The 18,173-nt window shown below is 39.2% G+C and overlaps 3 protein-coding genes across 3 annotated transcripts; 1 reads left to right on the top strand and 2 right to left on the bottom strand.

Annotated features, from left to right (window-relative positions):
* Positions 1–379: 379 nt before the first annotated feature.
* On the bottom strand, positions 380–1,347 carry LOC108424452 (histone H2B 3). The gene has a single exon (XM_017692495.2). The coding sequence runs from the start codon at positions 1,274–1,276 to the stop codon at positions 896–898; it is 381 nt and encodes a 126-aa protein (XP_017547984.1). The 5' UTR covers positions 1,277–1,347; the 3' UTR covers positions 380–895.
* A 177-nt stretch (positions 1,348–1,524) lies between these two features.
* On the top strand, positions 1,525–2,471 carry LOC108424453 (histone H2A). Its single transcript, XM_017692496.2, has one exon. The coding sequence runs from the start codon at positions 1,610–1,612 to the stop codon at positions 1,994–1,996; it is 387 nt and encodes a 128-aa protein (XP_017547985.1). The 5' UTR covers positions 1,525–1,609; the 3' UTR covers positions 1,997–2,471.
* Positions 2,472–3,131: 660 nt separating this feature from the next.
* zpr1 (ZPR1 zinc finger) lies at positions 3,132–12,027 on the bottom strand. Its single transcript, XM_017692688.2, has 13 exons — positions 11,767–12,027; positions 11,372–11,533; positions 10,490–10,580; positions 10,222–10,292; positions 9,524–9,610; positions 9,266–9,388; positions 7,979–8,105; positions 7,747–7,817; positions 5,097–5,186; positions 4,218–4,328; positions 3,799–3,888; positions 3,471–3,536; positions 3,132–3,351 (listed from the first exon to the last, which is right to left on the bottom strand). Exons 1-13 carry the CDS (start codon positions 11,881–11,883, stop codon positions 3,226–3,228), a joined length of 1,332 nt encoding a protein of 443 aa, XP_017548177.2. The 5' UTR covers positions 11,884–12,027; the 3' UTR covers positions 3,132–3,225.
* Between the last annotated feature and the right edge of the window lie 6,146 nt (positions 12,028–18,173).

Genomic DNA, 18,173 nt, shown 5'->3' with positions numbered 1-18,173 from the left:
TTCAAGCTCCAAAGTGCACAGTCGTATCATTTGACTGTGCCAGTAACAGCCCATATTGTTGTGCAAAGTAGCTGCTCTGCTGGTCGGAGCATGAACCTGTGATATTGCCCTATCAATCGGAATGGCTTGCCAGTTTCCACCTCCTGAGGGCAGAGGCCTTAATATTTTACCACGCCAAGATCAAATCTTCTCCCCCTTATTGTCCCTCAGTAACACAATCTGTGCAAAACACCGTGCAAACTGCACTTGCTTTAGCAGGGCTGATTTTTTTCGACACCTTAGAGCACAGGCATCCAAGTGCTTTCATTCCTTAAACGTGCTCATATTACACACTATTATTATTATTACATGATAATAACGACAAACATCACGAAGGTGCTGGCGTCAACATGAACCAACGGGTTTATTTGACTGGACAAGATCGTTGTGAATGTTCATGAATAAGACAACTGGTTTATTCAATACAGCAATCATTCAGGTCTCACGTCTGTCTCTGAGGCTTTTAGCTCGCAACCATGTCGTGTTTTTGCGCCCCCACGTACCCCCCTTCACCTGGGGAGAGGGGGGTGGGTTTACACATCAGATACATGGTCATCAAATAAGAACCAAGCCTTCACACATGCAAACAACGTTCGGAAATAAAACAGGAACATTCAACAGAATTTTGGCCATAACCATCAAAAGGAAAACAAATCCCACTGCTTAAAAACAGAGAACAGTAAAACAGGCGAATGGCTGACACAGTATTGTCTATAACATCCCTTCAGGCTGTTATTTGCGCAAGACGAACAAGAATCCCCGGACTAACATGCGATGCCGAACCACAGTCAATCACTCCCGTCTTCCCCCCCAACCAGGAGCAGAGGCAGCTCTTCCATGTTTCGTGCTCACACTTTCACTTCGAGCTCGTGTACTTCGTCACAGCCTTGGTGCCCTCGGAAACGGCGTGCTTCGCCAACTCTCCCGGCAAAAGCAGGCGCACGGCCGTCTGAATCTCTCGGGATGTGATGGTCGAGCGCTTGTTGTAGTGGGCAAGGCGAGAGGCTTCGCCAGCAATGCGCTCGAAGATGTCATTCACAAACGAATTCATAATGCCCATTGCCTTAGAGGAAATGCCAGTGTCCGGGTGGACTTGTTTCAACACTTTGTACACATAAATAGCGTAACTTTCTTTCCTGGTCTTGCGCCTTTTCTTATCTCCCTTCTTCTGCGTCTTGGTCACTGCCTTTTTTGAGCCCTTTTTAGGGGCAGGGGCAGATTTCGCAGGTTCAGGCATCTTTTATTGTCTGTCAGTCCAGCGAACGTCAGATCTCCCAGCTTCAGCGCTGTATACTTTTATGCGCTGTGGTCTGTCCTATATTTATAGAGTTCGCATGCAAATAAGCGTAAGGTCGAGCTACACGTTTATTGGCCGACCCTCTACTGTCGTGCTACACACAGCGCGCCGTAATTGGTCGCCTCTGAGCGATTCCGTGTGTCCAATCGGCAGAGCCGTTGGGGTATAAATACCAAACCCTGCTTACATCATACGTTTAAACGTCTTTGGTCGCTGTTGATATTCTATACGAAGCGTTTCTCCTGCACACCTTTAGCTTGTGGTGATTCAGACATGTCTGGAAGGGGGAAAACCGGAGGAAAGGCTCGGGCCAAAGCCAAGTCTCGTTCTTCCAGAGCTGGACTGCAGTTTCCAGTCGGTCGTGTCCACAGACTGTTACGCAAAGGGAACTACGCGGAGCGCGTAGGCGCGGGGGCTCCTGTGTATCTGGCCGCAGTGCTGGAGTATCTGACTGCTGAGATCCTCGAGTTGGCTGGAAACGCAGCGAGAGACAACAAGAAGACCAGGATCATCCCCCGCCACCTGCAACTCGCCGTCCGCAACGACGAGGAGCTCAATAAACTTTTAGGTGGCGTTACCATCGCGCAGGGTGGAGTGCTGCCAAACATCCAGGCTGTTCTCCTGCCCAAGAAAACCGAGAAGCCAGTCAAGAGCAAGTAATCGGCTTTTGTGACCGAGGACATTGACATAACGGCTCTGTAAGGAGCCACCATTTTGAGTCTGAGAAGTGTTTATTGTTCCTACTCTTTCGTTGCATTGTGTTTGTTATACGAAAACTAAAAGATGCTTCGTGTAAAACTTCGAATTTCTTTGCTGTTGTTGTTTCTTGGACGATTCCGTGTGTATTTGAGGGCAGAGAGCGACGAGGCTGACCACAGCAAGACGAGCACTAAAACCACCGCTGGCTAAAAATGGCCGAGGGACACACTAAACTTGCCGTTTAAAAACAAAAGAGGCACTCTCCTCGGCGGACTGGAGATCTAGCAGCCTGCACTCTTCATTGTTTATGGACCAATGCTGGTTACGTCGTGTTTGTCTCGAGCTGTTAATGGCATATGAACCATGTTTTATTCTCAGCTGTTTTAACGGTTTGTTTCAATAAATGTTGAGCGCCTGAGTAAAAGGCACAAAGACACGCAGTGGATCAGTCTCTTTTTCAGAGCCGCAGAATAGCTAGCAACGCGGCTGAGGGTAGCTTCTTCCTCGAGTTTTCCGTTCCACCTTAAATAGTGCAGCAGCTGCGTTGAGAATGTAACTGCTGCACCAATTTAAGGGGGAACGGAGAAGCTGGGCAGTAGGAAGCCAACTTTAGGCTCAGAACAGCAGCTGCAAAGCCTTGTGGAGGAGTGTTTATGGTCATGCTAGGACTCAGTACACTGTAATTGCTCAAGACTGCAGGTTTGTCAGCAGGCCAGAGTATTCACTGCCCACATTCATAACTCAGCAGAGTGTAAGGAGTAAGGTCTTATTTCCTCACAACCCTAAAAAAACCAAGTGCTTCACACAGGTTTATACAATTTTATTGTACAAACAAAATGCTTACATTAATTATTAATGACTCACTGTAAAGAAAATCAATGCATGTAGCATTCATGTGTGTAATTTAGCCAAACTAATCAAGGTATTTAGTTAAATAATATTCCTGTAGTTTATAATCCTTTACCAATTTGAGAGTGTATTTACCATCACAGGGCATAAATAATAGTACAAATCCTGCTGTACATCAGCAAAGAAACTGGACCATATGACAAAAACACAAAAAGATCAAGGTCATACTGGCCTGGTTTGTTCAATCTTTTTTTTTTTTTGATAAATCAATAGCGAACAAAAAAGCAGGCCAGCAGTTTTACCCTCAAAACTTGTCCGTTTTAGCAGTTGGATTAAAGCTTTTAATTCTGCACTTCGCCATAACCGTCTGTTTTCATGTCGTTCAATCCCAAATCCTCATTCTGCTCAAATGTTCTTGTGTACTGCTCAATCTTCATCTCAGGGTCAGGATCTGGAGCGTACACGTTCTACAGAGAACAAACGCCTCATGTTTAGCCTCATTCATAGAATAAAAAAAATCTAATCTCATCCATGCTATATTTTAGGCTAATCTCCATGTAAACAAAGATCTTAAGAGTTAATTTACCTGCAGATAACTATTTCCCGCTGGATCATCCAGGACAATGTGGACATCCATTTCTCCTGCCATAATCTTGACACATTTTCACACAGACACACAAAACACAGGAAAATTCTGACCAGATGCCAAACCATGGTTGGTACTCATCAGTCTTACGGACGTGTCTAATAGCATAAACTACTCTAGCCTGAAGTTACTAAATCAGTGTGCAGTGAATACATGGAAAACGCCTTTTCAGTAAGACAATGAATGGTTCATGGCTAACCACTTAACCACTAGTGGGCTGGTACTGGCCTTGCACATCCTAAAGGTTTAAAAACAAAAATTCTCAAACCTTGTCGATCTTTTTTCCAAAGAGCTCCAGTTTCTCCGATGTGTCAGTGGTGGAGCTGTCTCCACAGATGAAGGGGTTTTTCATTACCACCTAAAATAATCATGAAAAAATAACAAGGTCTTCATGTACAGTTGTATACAAAACTTTGGGAAGACTGTCAAAATAACATGTTTTAATTTTCTAAGTGAAGATAATTAAACATCTTCTACAGAGAACACATTTTAATGCATAATTACTACTTATTTGCTGAAATCCAGCATTAAAATGAACAGTGTTAAAATTAAGTGTGCTCTCTGCAGAGGATATGAACTTGTTTTCACTTAGAAACCCAATAAAACATGTAATCTGACAAGGAGTTGTTAAACTTGTGCATTGACTGTAGCTGTAAACTATTGTGCACGTTTGCTATGGACACTCACCAATTCTTTGATATCCTTAAGGAGACCTTCAAGAGTGGTGAACTTCCCTCCCAATGCTGCCATACCCAACTCAAACTCGAGCTCTGGAATCAGCACGCTACACGTCTCTGACTGTTTCACACACACGCAAAAACAGGGCTTACCTCATGGTTTATTATATAGTTATTAATCAGTAAGTACTATGCAACTAATATCTATGCTGGACCAAATAAAATAACATGTATCTTTCAATTTAAGGGGTTCACAATCCCAATGAAAACTTTTTCCCAGTCTATCCACCATTTTACCATTATCAGCATTACACAACAGCTCTGGAGACGCAAGTAGGTTTAAGTGATTGGTCTGGACCGCAAATACAATGGTTATTTTTACAATACCATCATAGTAATTGTGACCCCTTCCTAACATCATACAGAACGTAAAGTATCTCTCAGTTGAGATGTTCTTATTCAATGAACTATTTAAAATAAAACAATTCTGAATGACTGTTTACATCTCAATAAAACTATGCAGAAAATTAAGGAAAAAAATTGGAATTCCCATTCAACATATTCAAAGTAAGGTATAAAATTTTAAGCAACTCATTGGTTTGACAGCTAGTGCTATTGCTAAGGGTGGTAGCATACATGCTCAGCTGCAGTGGAAAGTGATGACAGTGATTACTTTGAAACAAGCCGAGATCATTAAAATAGAGTTATAGGATTACAAACGTTCTAGTCTGACTATGAAAGGAGAATTTTGTTTCATTTCTTTAGTGGTATTACATTGTTAAAGCTCAGAAAGGTGAGAAAACATTTTTGTCTTTTGCAGAAAAATCATTTTCTTCTTGAAAATGACTATAGTTTAGTGTAGAGGCTGAAAAGCTTGCACACAGAATACCTTCAGCAGATCTCGGGACATGTCGGAGACGTCTGTGAGGTGAAGAGTAATTCTGGTCCCCATCTCCTCTGTGGCGCCCCCAGATTTTACCTGTTTAGTTAACGGTAGTTTTGGACCATAAAATTACATGCAACACCATTACAGCACTTCAGGATTAAATACTAAGCGCTTAAAATCCCACACATTTCTATTAAACCAGACAATATAAATACTAGAAATATTGTAACTGGAAATATGGACAGATTAAAAATATTCCTCAGATGACCACAAACACAACAAAGCCAACAAAAGTTTATTAAAATGATTAATAACCTACACACTTGTTCAAATACAATGGTTGATTTTTGGAAGTCCAACATATCAGCAAGAAATTACTTTATTTACTGCTGCCTGATGGTCATAATTAAAAGGACATCCAGCCTTTGCTAAACATGAATTCTGGTGGCAAACTAATAAACCTGCCCAAACTGACATTGCAGCACAGCCCCTGGGACCAGTTACTACAGCAGCACAGTTAGTGGACCGAATAAGCGCAGCTTCAGCCACCACTTTCAAAGGTTATGAGTCATTGGTGTTTATGATCAAGTACTATTACATATTGCCTGATGAGCCAAAACATCATGAGCACTTATTAATAGCGATTATCTCAATGGTGCATGTCAAAGATCAGGATTTATTAGACAGTAAGGAAACAGTCTGTTCTCGTGGTCAATGTGTTTGAGGCAGGAGAAATGGGCAGGTGTGAAGACCTGAGCAACTTTGACAAGGGCCAAATCATTATGGCCAGATGACTGAGTCAAAGCATCTTACAAACAGTAAGGCTTGTGGGGTGCTCCCATTCAGTGGTGGTGAGCACTTACTGGCATTTGTCTGAGGAGGGACAAACCATAAACAAAGGTTGATGCACAAGAGAAACAAAGACTCTCATTCGGTCTGAACCGACAGAAAGGCTACTGTGGTACAAATCACAGAAATCTTTAATGATGGTTATGAGAAATACACTCACCAGCCACTTTATTAGGTACAACCATGCTAGTAAAAGGTTGGATCCCCTTTTGCCTTCAGAACTGCCTTAATTCTTCATGGCATACTTTCAACAAGGTGTTGGAAACATTCCTCAGAGATTTGGGTTGGTTATTTGAGTTACTGTTGACTTTCTATCATCTCGAACCAGTCTGCCAATTGTCCTCTGACCTCTCATATCAACAAGGCATTTTCGTCCACACAACTGCTGTTCACCAGATATTTTCTCTTTTTTGGACCGTTCTCTGTAAACCCTAGAGATGGTTGTGCGTGAAAATCCCAGTAGATCAGCAGTTTCAGTTTCAGTGGACCAGCCCATCTGGCACAAACAACCATGCCACGTTCAAAGTCACTTAAATCCCCTTTCTTCCCCATTCTGATGCTCAGTTTGCACTTCAGCAAGTTGTCTTGACCACCTCTACATGCCTAAATGCATTGAGTTGTGGCCATGTGATTGGCTGATTAGCTGTTTGTGTTAACAAGCAATTGAACAGGTTTACCTAATGAAGTGGCCGGTGAGTGTATGTGTCACACAACACAGTGCATTGCACCCTGCAATGGGGCTGCGAAACCAGAGACTGCTCAGTCCACCACGAAAAGGGCCTACCCAGCGAAGTGATGACACCAGGATGCACTGGGAAATGTTCTGTTGGGAAACTCTGAGTCTAGGCATTCACATGGACCCACAGTTTGCCCTGTGCCACCAACCTCAAGATCGTTGAGGACCAGGTACATCCCTTCACGGCTATGTTATTCCTTGATGGCAATGGCCTCTTTCAGGAGGATAATGCACCCAGCTAAACTGCACATTGTTTGAAAATGGTTTGTAGAAACATAATGAAGATTTCAAGGTGTTACCCTGGCCTCCCAATCAAATTAACCCGATCAAGAATTTGTGAGATATGATTAAACAAGAAGTTCGACCTGTGGCAGCGCATATTGACTTGAAGGATCTGCTGCTAACATCTTGATGCCAAAGATCACAGGGAATGTTCAAAGGACTTGTAGAGTCAATGCCTGAGCTGTTTCAGCAGCTCACAGAGAGACAACATATTATGCAAGTGCTCATAATATTTTACCTCATCGGGTAAAATCAAATACAATCAGGGTACAAACTACAGGAGGGTCTGGAGGCTGAGGGTTCTGACCTCCCTAATGAAGACTTTAACCCTTCCCCAAAAGGAGGATGGGAGGTGTTAGTAGGTTTAGTATTACATACTCGTAAGACAGACTACACAAGCAGGCCATACCATCTTACATGATGACACCGCAAACTATGACTACCACTACCATGATCACTCAGCCTCTCCTCTCGAATGTAGTTGAGCTACTTTTGGGATCGATCTAAGCACTAACTGGCTTAAATTTCACTCCCTGAAGACAGCACGACAGGTAGTTCACAATGTTACTGTACAATTCACACTCTCAATATAATAACGCAGCAAACAGAAAATATGATTTCAGTGTATTAAAACAGAAATAAATTAACTGAATTAATCATGGATTCATGTTTTGAAATCACATTAAAATCATGTATTACACTTTCCTACACTCAAACCCAGTAGGTCAATCAGATATGCCCAATGGGTCTACAATAAACAGGAGGAAACATGTAACCATTTCTGACCTCATTAGTTCGATGTCCACAGCTGTCACAGTTGGTGGCCATGATGATTACTTCTTTGAAATGTGGGATTTCTAAACAAATAGTAAAGGACTTTGAAAACTGCATATGGATTGGTATTTTAAGTATGACATCATATTTTACGGTACATACAATAGACCACAACAATACAGGCAGAAGCTTCTTTGCATTGTAGTAAGAAAACGCAGATAGGCTTTCAGACTAGAAAGGATACGGACAAGTTTCATGTTTGTTGAGGCCGGAGCATTGCACTCTGGGCAGTTGGTGTTGAAAACAAGGACTTCGTTCCTCATTGTCTCCAGATCACTGCCAGGCTTTTCATCCGGCTCTGGCTCAGATTCCTGAACAGGAGCGTGCAGAGAAGCAAACAGGGCTCAAAAAACAAAACCACAAACCTACAAACAATTCTCTCTCTCTCTCTCTCTCTCTCTCTCTCTCTCTCTCTCTCTCTCTTCTCTCTCTCTCTTCTCTCTCTCTCTTCTCTCTCTTCTCTCTCTCTTCTCTCTCTCTTCTCTCTCTCGCTCTCTCTAGTACACATGTAAAGCAGAAAGAAAAAAGCCTATTAATGCTTTGGAAAACATAACACAACCTAATCCCAGGCATCAGTGAAAGAGATGGATCCAGGACCTGACAATAACTAGGTTAAAGTGCCAATTCTCATGCCAGGCTAATGGACAGCCAAATGATTTCCAGTACATGTTAAATCTCAATCTCAAACCAGTGAAGAAATAGTAATAATAATAATAATAATAATAATAATGATGATGATAAACAAGACTAATAAATCATGAATATATTGATGTAATTCCTTTAGATCCTGGACAATAATTTTACTAACTACAAAATGGTTTAATTATGTATAGCTTCATTCTTTCTGTACACTCATTGAAAGAGAATTCCACCAATTTTTGAAATGTCTACATAATTAAATCATGATCAGCACAGCTGAAAAGAAAATTCAAGCTGGTAGGTTTCTCCACAATGTACCACCTCATATCAAAACACTCTGAATGACTGTGTATATGTCCCAATTAAAGGACAGCAATATAACTACTTTATTGTTGCGATAAATTATGTCACAGTAGGCTTTTCTGAGCGTATAGTGGATATCGTTAGTATGTAAATAACACTAACTTTCATTTGTCATTCAAATAGAGCTTAATTAGTCCTGTTTGATTTGGTACAATCTGCTTTGTAAAATGTTTAATAAAAATCATCCAATTTGTAAATGTATTATTCCTTTAACACTGTTATTATAATTATTGTGCTTGTTTATATGTGGCACTACAGGTTCTATTTTGTCTGTTCCACCTTATTAAATCTCAGAAAAACGAATTATCGTGATGAATAATGTGTAAATGTCTTGAACTATCATGATATAATATTTTGCCATACTGCCAACCCCTGATCTCAATGACTTCAGTATGCAGAAATTTTGAGAGAGAGAAAAAAAAAAACATCAGTAGAATTCCCCTTTAATCTCCCTACCAGAGACTCTCACCTGTATTCCGAGGGCAGCATTCTGTTCCTTTGTCCGTTTGTAAGGAGTCACTGAGAGTGACTGGTCCTTCTGTGGCGCAAATGGATTCTCAACAAAACTGTTCCCTGAAGGATCGTCAATTATCTAGAACACAAAGAAAAAACAAATAAATAAAAACAACAACAACAACAAAGGAAAAAAAAAAAAAAAACACTTACACATACAACCTGAAAACAGCTTCTAGAGTTTAACATTTTCATTTAGTATTGACAAACATACCAGTGTGAATTCTTCCTCCACATCTTTTAACTTTTTTAGTCTCTGAATAAATTGGTCTATTTTGTCTGCTACATCTGGATCAGTTGCCTGTGAAAAAATGATAAAAAGTGAGGGTTTAAGGGCGGCTTGGGCAAAAAAAAAAAAAAAAAAATAAAAATAATAATAAAAATAATAATAAAAAAAATAATAAAAAATAAATATAAATATATATAAACAGACTGGATTTGGGCTCCATGTTTTTTTTCCTTTTTCACACCATATGAGAACGTCTTAATTTGCACATATATTTCCTTACAAATCTATGTTAATACTGCATATTAATAAAATTGTAATCATAAATTATATCAATAATGATCATTTATCACCATTAGTACATTAAAAAACTATTATATTAATATAAGAATGCTTCTGTATCTGGAAGTGATTAAGTAGGAATGCATCAATATATAAATGGTGGGCCAGTCAGACATTCAGTATTTTTCATGCACATATTTGACAAATACACTAAAACGGATACCATGCACACGTTTCGGTGCAGCAGCCCACGGTCACCTAAATGCTCTGCACTTTCAGAATACAATAAATATGTCTCCATCTGAAATATTCCCAGCATCATACAGATGCTTAATATTAAGCTTTCAATATGTTTTTACAAAACAGGTATTAGATCTGAGCTCACTAAGAAATGGAGTACACACCCGTCTTATTGGTTGATCTTGTTCTAATCCTGCTACTGCTCTGTCGAGGAGTCCCTCAATAGTGGACAGCGCTGAGAAAGAGCAATACATACATTAATTAATGCAACATCAATCTGCCAATACATGTCTTAATACAGTAAATGATATGTCTGCTAGTGAAGCAAAAGGCATATTTTATGGCTACTCTCAATTAATCAATTTATTATAAACTATAAAGTACACTTAATGATCCATCATTTAGGATTGGCATTCAAATATCCATACTCACAGCCTTTCTGTGTGAATGCAGGGATTTCAAAGTCCAGCTCAGGGATTCTGGTAGTGGCACTGTCTGTCTTCACTACCTCACGGTTCATATCCTAAAAAACAGACAAAAAGACAGAAAAAACAAACAAACAAACAGAAAGATCAACAGACCATTGGTTTTGGATAAGTAACTTTTTATGAAGAGCTGTCAAACAACTGAAAGGGACATTCCACTGTTTCTTCTTAGTATCCACAGAACTGAACTGTTCAGACATAAACACAGTTTTAAAAAGTTTATGTGAAATGTAGAGAAAAGTACCACATTTGATTCCTTTACAATGGTGGTGATAGGAACCAGAGCCATATATTCACTATACAAAACTACCAGTAAACCCACATGTCTTCTGTGTTTCTATATGTAGTGTAGATAATAGTAAACCTTTAAACATATGCATTATTTGGGTACTATTTTGCCTCCAATCTATGATTAAAATGATGTCTCATTTCATGTAATAGTGATTATAGAGCTATTAGATATTATGATCACCTGGTTCCCATTAGCACCACTGTGAACAACTTGACTTGATACGTTTCTCTAGAACAGAGCATTTCACCTTAAAACCACCCCGAATGGTTTCGTTGACATCTTACGGATTTAATTCCACAGACATTTAGGAAATTCTGTGGAATTTCCCTTTATCTACAGTATGACACTTTAAATAAAGACTGCTGATGGTTTAAATATGACACTGCAGCAGTGCTACAGGAGTAAACAGTTATGCAGGGCAGCTGCCACTGGGGGGCATGACCACCTGATGTCATTTCTCCAAGGAGGCAGAAAAACCCATGCATGCAACTCTATTAACTCTATGATGATACGTAGTTAAGAAACTTCTTATATCACCTGTTTGGACTTTATTCTGAGAGTATAGGAGACGCCCTGCTCTTGAATTCGACCCGCAGACTGTATTTCTGTGTTGGTCCAGTGGCAGTGATGACATGTAAAGGAACTGATGATGATTTCCCTGAAGAATGGGATTCTGGTTAACAGAAGACGAGTCTTTCCCTAAAGAAGCAAAGAAAGGGGAAAAAGATATGTGAGTTAATTATTGCGTTCCGCCTTAAATGGTGCAGCAGTAGCTACGCTAACTGCTTGCACCATTTAAGGTGGAGCGTGAAAAATCAAACAAGAAGCTCGCGAATAGGACGCCAACTTCACCCGCCCAGTGCAGCCAGTCCAAAGACACGGCTATAAGCCTACACGTAACAGATACAGTGATAATCACAGCTGTCACTCACGTTCTCGTAACAGTTCATGCACAAACTCTCGACTTCAGTGGGCTGAGCATCTTCATCTTCGGCGTCAATATCCTTAAACAGGCCGCCACGCACGCGCTCCTCATCAATCACAGACATTGTTCCCCCCGGATCACAGGATGATGTCGTGCTCTAAATAAAACCAGCGGCTGGGTCTGAGAGCTGAATATCAACCGTAGCTCTGCTGGAAGCTAAAGATGCGTGCTAGAAACTTCTGGCTAATCACATGTGCGCGATACCACACAGTCACTACCGGGGCGACGTTAAAACTGTCTGCCAAAATAAAAGTCATCGGTTGGCGATACACGACTTCATTTAAACGACAATTTATGTTTCTGTCGAGCCTCTTGTTTGCTATGTGGCAGTCAACGCAGCGTAATATCAAATGAAGAAGAACAACGAGGTTAACTGAAGAATTTCCTTACAGCAAATTTTATTTGGCTGCAGGTATAGGTTAAATTAGTGAGCTCAGCAGCTGTCCTATACACCGCGTGTAGAGAAATGTCCCAACTGCTTTGAATAAGACCACTTTACATTGACAAAAAGAAGATGTTTGCCCTCTCCTGCAGTGTTACTATTATGGAGGTACTTGCTTTTCTTTGGACAGTATCAGTAACTTATATTTATGGTGAATAAAGACAGTTACGGCGAGGAAAACTGCTGATTGAGTTCAAATCGCCATTAATTTCGCCAAATTAGAAATTTGTTAACGAATTAAAATCACTTAAGGCTGAGACTTTGGTTGAACTTCATGTTTTAACCATATAAGAACGACAGCTACGGCTTTAACATCAGAATACATTGCTGAGCCACAACAATTTAACTACAAACCCCATGACTCAATGCTGGCGCCGCGTGTTGGAATGTGTGAAGTTGGCGCCATCCGTTTGACAGACTTTGTAGTCCGTTCTTTCCTTCTGTCGTTCGCTATCAATTAATCATGAGAAACATTGTCGTAGTGTTAAATATAACTTTATATAGGAGTGACACAGCACGCTGTGCTGTACAGCCAATAATGCGCATCATCTGAAAATTAACCTCTAACCTGCGTTTTTAGAACAGCAGGTGGCGATCTGACTGCTTTCCTTCATTGTCGTAGACCTCTGTAGTCCTGTCGTCATGCTCTTATTGCCATAGAAGGAATTGTCTCTGACACACCCTGAGATGATCAAAAATGTTCCAAATCTATTTTTTTGTTTGTTTTGTTCTATGAATATTTTTCTCTCGAATATCTGTGGATCCTTTGAATTACCGAGTAGTTAAAGAGTCGAAATATGAATATTGCTACCTGTAAAGTAAAGCTACTGCGCTCTGAATTACGTCATTAGACTGACAGCCTCCTTAAAACACAAGAGGGGAGCTGGGGGGAAAGAAGCTCAACTCAGCCTCATAGTGTTTGGTAGTGTTTTTTTGATAAGGACTGTTAGCCTATCAAAATATCCTGCCTATCATTTTATACATTTCTCTTCTTATATTGTTAAAAACACAGATTCAAACTTTAAATCTTGTAAATAATCAATATATCTTTATTATCACTACTGTAGTCAAATAATACAGAATGTCAAATAATATATTTTATCAGATACAACCTGAAAAGCCACTATTTTACATCAAAAAGTTTATTTGGTGTTTTGATTTCTGAAGTTAATACATTGCATAACTGTATGCCTTTAACTGTAAACAAAGACTGACCAAGCTTGTTCTAATGGACACTCCCTCCCCTTCCTGGAAGACCTCTACACAACATTGCAGTCTCAGCGGGCTTACACAATCATCAAGGACAGTACACACCCAGGACATAGGATGTTTGAACTGCTGCCCTCAGGCAGACGTTACAGACACCTCAAAACAAGGACAAACCGTTTGAGGGACAGTTTTTATAACAGGGCCACATCCCTGTTAAACAAAAACCTAATTTGTCTCATTAACTATATGAGTAGCCACCTTTCCCTTTAGCTGGGCTCTGGTATAGACAGCCCTTTATAACATATGTTTAATGTGTGCTTTTACCATAATCAGTGGGTACAGAGATGCAAAAGAGACAAGCAAAGGTAGAGAGAGAGGGGGTAAATGAAACAAAATCTGTTTGAAACTATTGCCTGATTTAATGTAGGTTTAATGTATTTTTTTTAATAAAAAAGTAAACAGAAGTTAACAGTTAAATGATTAATTAAACTTAAACAGGTCAATTGAAGTCAAAGACGCTTATTGAACATTAATAGCAGTTTGTGGAAGAACAAAGGGATGAAGAAGGAACAAATGAAAGACAAACGTGCATAACAGTTATAGATGGGTTCAAAAGGACCAGTGACTTAATAAAAAATACGAAAGGAGAAACTTATCGTTGCTGTAATTCTCATATTTGGTAGTTATTTTAATCACAATCAGATGTAAGTAACATTTCTGCAGAATGGACATCACAAAAATTCTGATCCTAGTCACGGCCTTGTTAGCAGTTATATGTTAACTCCAGCGTTTTAAGTTAAAACGGTGTTAGAACGATCAGCAGAGCTGATTATGTTATGTTACCTAAAAATCTAGTTCTGGAGCTGTAGCAGGGCAGTAAAAGAGCCACGTGTTGCCAACCCCTGCCTTAGCTAAAGTGAAAAAATATTTGGTTAGTATTACTAACAGTACTCCACAGATCCAGGGTCACTGATAAAACATTTGAGGCTGAAGTGTTGCTGAAGTTTCATGAGTGTCATGTCTGTACGTATCTTGCTGAAATGTTTCAATTGGAGCAGTTTTATTTCATCAGTTAATACTTTGTAAAAAGTTGTTTGGTTTGTATTCGGTTATTTTTGTTGGTTTTTGTTAGGAAAAACCTGGAATGATTGACTTGCCTTTACTTAGTCTAAATATATGTTGGCTATCACGCCAACATGTGAAAACTTGATTGCTGGTTACACTTAAACTCACTTTTTGTATATTTGCAGTTTTTCAATTGTATGTTTCTTTCTAGCTTGTGATGATAAATACAGTGTCTTCTTCACACTATTGGGCTTGTTTGGTGTGTAAGTTGGAGATTCACAAACATTCTGACAGTCACGCTTTGAAAGTAGCAAAAAAGTAGTGCACTACTTTTCAAAAAGTAGCCACTATGTTTTCTGGAAAAGTAGCTAAATTGTAGCTAGCTACAAATTTTGGGAAAGTAACTACTAATTTTTCAGTAGTTATCCCAACCCTGACTGCTAGTATATAAAAATATAATGTCTCAGTCTCTAAAATCTACCTTATTCTCCCTTTACTGCAGCTCAGCACAGAGGAGAACGGACAACTGATAGTCACTCCTCAACACGCGGGCCTTGTGATTCTGTACCATCCACTGTTGATTTCGTTTGGTGGATTTTAGTACATTTAGATTGTCTAAAGCACTAAAATGAAGTACAGTTCAGATGCACTGATGATGAAATTTTTGGGGTTTGCAGCAATTTACCTTCTATATTTACGAAATATCAGAATTACTGATTCGCTTGATTGTCTGTGGTAAATATTTGTCAGTGGTTCTCACATTCAAATTGTTTTATTCTGCAAACATGGTGCAGATATAAATCTTGTGTTAAAGGGCTCATATCTTAAATTTTTCTTACATTTTAGTCCTTCTCTGATATCCACTTATATGCGCGCCAATGTTTATCATAAACAATTTTTTTTTTACAATTTGTTTTTACATTTCGGGCGGCACAGTGGCGTGGTGGGTAGCGCTGTCGCCTCACTGCAAGGAGGGCCTGGGTTCGATTCCCTGGCCGGGCAACCAGGGTCCTCTCTGTGTGGAATTTGTATGTTCTCCCTGTGTCTGCGTGGGTTTCCTCCGGGTTCTCCGGTTTCCTCCCACAGACATGCAGTCAGGCCATTTGGACATGCTTCATTGCCCCTATGTGTGAGTGTGTGAGTGACTGTCTGTGTCTGTCTGTGTGCCGTGCGATGGACTAGTGACCTGTCCAGGGTGTGTCCTGCATGAATAGGTAGAATATATGTAAATCACAAAAGAAATGAATTCAAAACAGATGATTTTGACAGCTTATTGTACATATTAAGACCATATTTAATGATATAGAGGTTGAAAGCTAGATTTAGATTTTTCATGTTTTCCATGATATGAGCCCTTATTTAGTAAGCCTGTTGGTAACAGCATTTGTTCTGTTGCTGTGCTACTTCAGTGTCCTGGACTCTTTCTAGAGCATCTGGTCTTGCAGCAACATGGGGGATGCAGTGTGCGTTCTGGACTCTGCAGTTCTCCTATACACGTTGGCACAGTCGGGGCAAGCAGGTATGCACTTCTGCTTTATGTTTTAGAACAGCTGTTGTTAATCATATGTTCCGCACTTATCAGGCCCTTGTCATCGGTCATGATGAGTGGACCTTCTATTCCACCTCAGACACAGATAATTATTAGAATGGACTCTTGATATTTATGTTCATTTTAATTTCTGAAATCTATTTGCTAAATGCTTACATGCAAAATGAACTACTTTTCCACAGTGACTCCTCAGTGATTAAGGGGATAGGAAACTTCCCCTTAAACTGATCGCCCTGTGCCAGGCTTTCCCTGTAAGTGGCACCATGTAAAATATTTTTTTCAGATTTGAAAATCACTGTCTTTAGGTAGTGAAGTGTCTCTAGTTTTTTCCTTTTCTATATTTCTGTAGCTCATACTCAGCAATACAGAGTGTCATGAGTATATCTGTGAGTCTGGCAGGATCATTTTGGGCAACCTAGCCAGCCTAAATGACAGGGTAACGTTATAATCACACATGCATCACATTACTATTGCAGGTTCTGACTGTTGTCCAGCTGCTGGAGATTGCTCAGAGTCTTTCCTGTCATGAAGGTATTGAAGAGGAGCTGGCAGAGATTGGCTTTATTTAAAACTTTGGATCAACTAAACAGTATTATTTACATCTTTTTCAATGTCTCACATTTTCAGAGCTGGGAGGATTTCTTGATCATCTGATGACTGTGATGTCCTCTTTCTCTGCAGCCACCCAGCAGAACAGACCCAGGGCTCAGCTATACCTACTCCAGGTCCAAGCAATTCTCATAATCTATTACAACACATCACAGCTCTCTTTTAGCAGGGCAGGAATGATGTGATTTTCTTTTGAGAGGTTTTGTCTGCCTCATTTTTAATATGAGTCTGTGACCACAGCTCTGTGGGAGATTCTTGAGAACCACACTGAGGATCTCATGGCTTGTTGTCATCTCTGTTGGACTGACTGGTGACCACCACAACCTCCTGTAAGTACATAATCGTGATTATTTTTGGCTGCTTTGCATGTTGAAATGTTCTTTGTGTAGATGAGAATTTGATTTTCCATTTCTCTCTGTCTGTCTGCATATGTCTGTGTGGTAGAGTCCCAGATCACATTGATCCACATTGAGAAGATGTCCACTTAATGTACAATAGAATGTTTTTATAATGTAATTCCAACAACAACAGCATGCACAACACAAAGACAAAATATGCAAATATGAAATTATATTTATGATAGTTATAGACTGAATAGGAGATGTAACTGGACCTTTAATTTTATATATAAATGAGTTTGATTGCAAAATAGATTATAAACAACTTTTGAAAATGTCCTTTTTCATGATATATATTGTCGTGAATGAACTTTACATATAAAATAAATATTGTTATTATTATTACCACCTTTGATAATAATAAAATAGAAGTAAAAATGTGTTTTAATTGGTATTAGCTGTGATGAATTTATATATATATATATAAGAGTATATATAATATATATGTAACTCTTGCTTATCACAGAGCTGTTATATAGAAATATAGCTGGAATTGATACAACCCCAATTTCAATGAAGTTGGGACATTGTGTAAAACATAAATAAAAACAGAATACGATGATTTGCAAATCCTTTTCAACATATATTCAATTGAATACGCTACAAAGACAAGATATTTAATGTTCAAACATATAAACTTTATTGTTTTTTGCAAATATTTGCTCAAATATTTTTGCAAATATTTGCTCAAATATTTGAGCAAATATAGAAATATTTTGAATTGAATACACTACAAAGACAAGATATTTAATGTTCAAACAAATAAACATTCTCAAATATTTGCTCAAATTCAAAATGAGTGAATATTTGCAAAAACCAACAAAGTTTATATGTTTGGACATGAAATATCTTGACTTTGTAGTGTATTCAATTGAATATAGGTTGAAAAGGATTTGCAAATCATCGTATTCTGTTTTTATTTATGTTTTATACAACGTCCCAACTTCATTGGAATTGGGGTTGTATATCATGAACCCCTCAGACTCTTTTACAATAAGCTTGCATGACTAAGAGGAGTATACCTACTGAACATTATGACACAAACCTTCAGTAGTTTTTTAGTGTGATAATTAACTCTGTGT

This window comes from Pygocentrus nattereri, chromosome 18 (assembly GCF_015220715.1).
Source record: "Pygocentrus nattereri isolate fPygNat1 chromosome 18, fPygNat1.pri, whole genome shotgun sequence".
Lineage (NCBI taxonomy): Eukaryota > Metazoa > Chordata > Actinopteri > Characiformes > Serrasalmidae > Pygocentrus > Pygocentrus nattereri.
The sequence above is the reverse complement of the archived record's forward strand: the minus strand, read 5'-3'. Positions and strand labels throughout refer to the sequence as shown.

What these genes read in the sequence shown, in the direction of transcription:
- LOC108424452 (XM_017692495.2), bottom strand. Translation starts at nt 1,276, where the DNA reads ATGCCTGAACCTGCGAAATCTGCCCCTGCCCCTAAAAAGGGCTCAAAA.
- zpr1 (XM_017692688.2), bottom strand. Translation starts at nt 11,883, where the DNA reads ATGTCTGTGATTGATGAGGAGCGCGTGCGTGGCGGCCTGTTTAAGGAT. An exon ending in TGGAGGAAGAATTCACACTG is followed by an intron (nt 9,389 to 9,523) that starts GTATGTTTGTCA and finishes TTTGTGTTCTAG; the next exon opens with ATAATTGACGATCCTTCAGG. An exon ending in AACAAACATGAAACTTGTCC is followed by an intron (nt 7,818 to 7,978) that starts GTATCCTTTCTA and finishes CTATTTGTTTAG; the next exon opens with AAATCCCACATTTCAAAGAA.
- LOC108424453 (XM_017692496.2), top strand. Translation starts at nt 1,610, where the DNA reads ATGTCTGGAAGGGGGAAAACCGGAGGAAAGGCTCGGGCCAAAGCCAAG.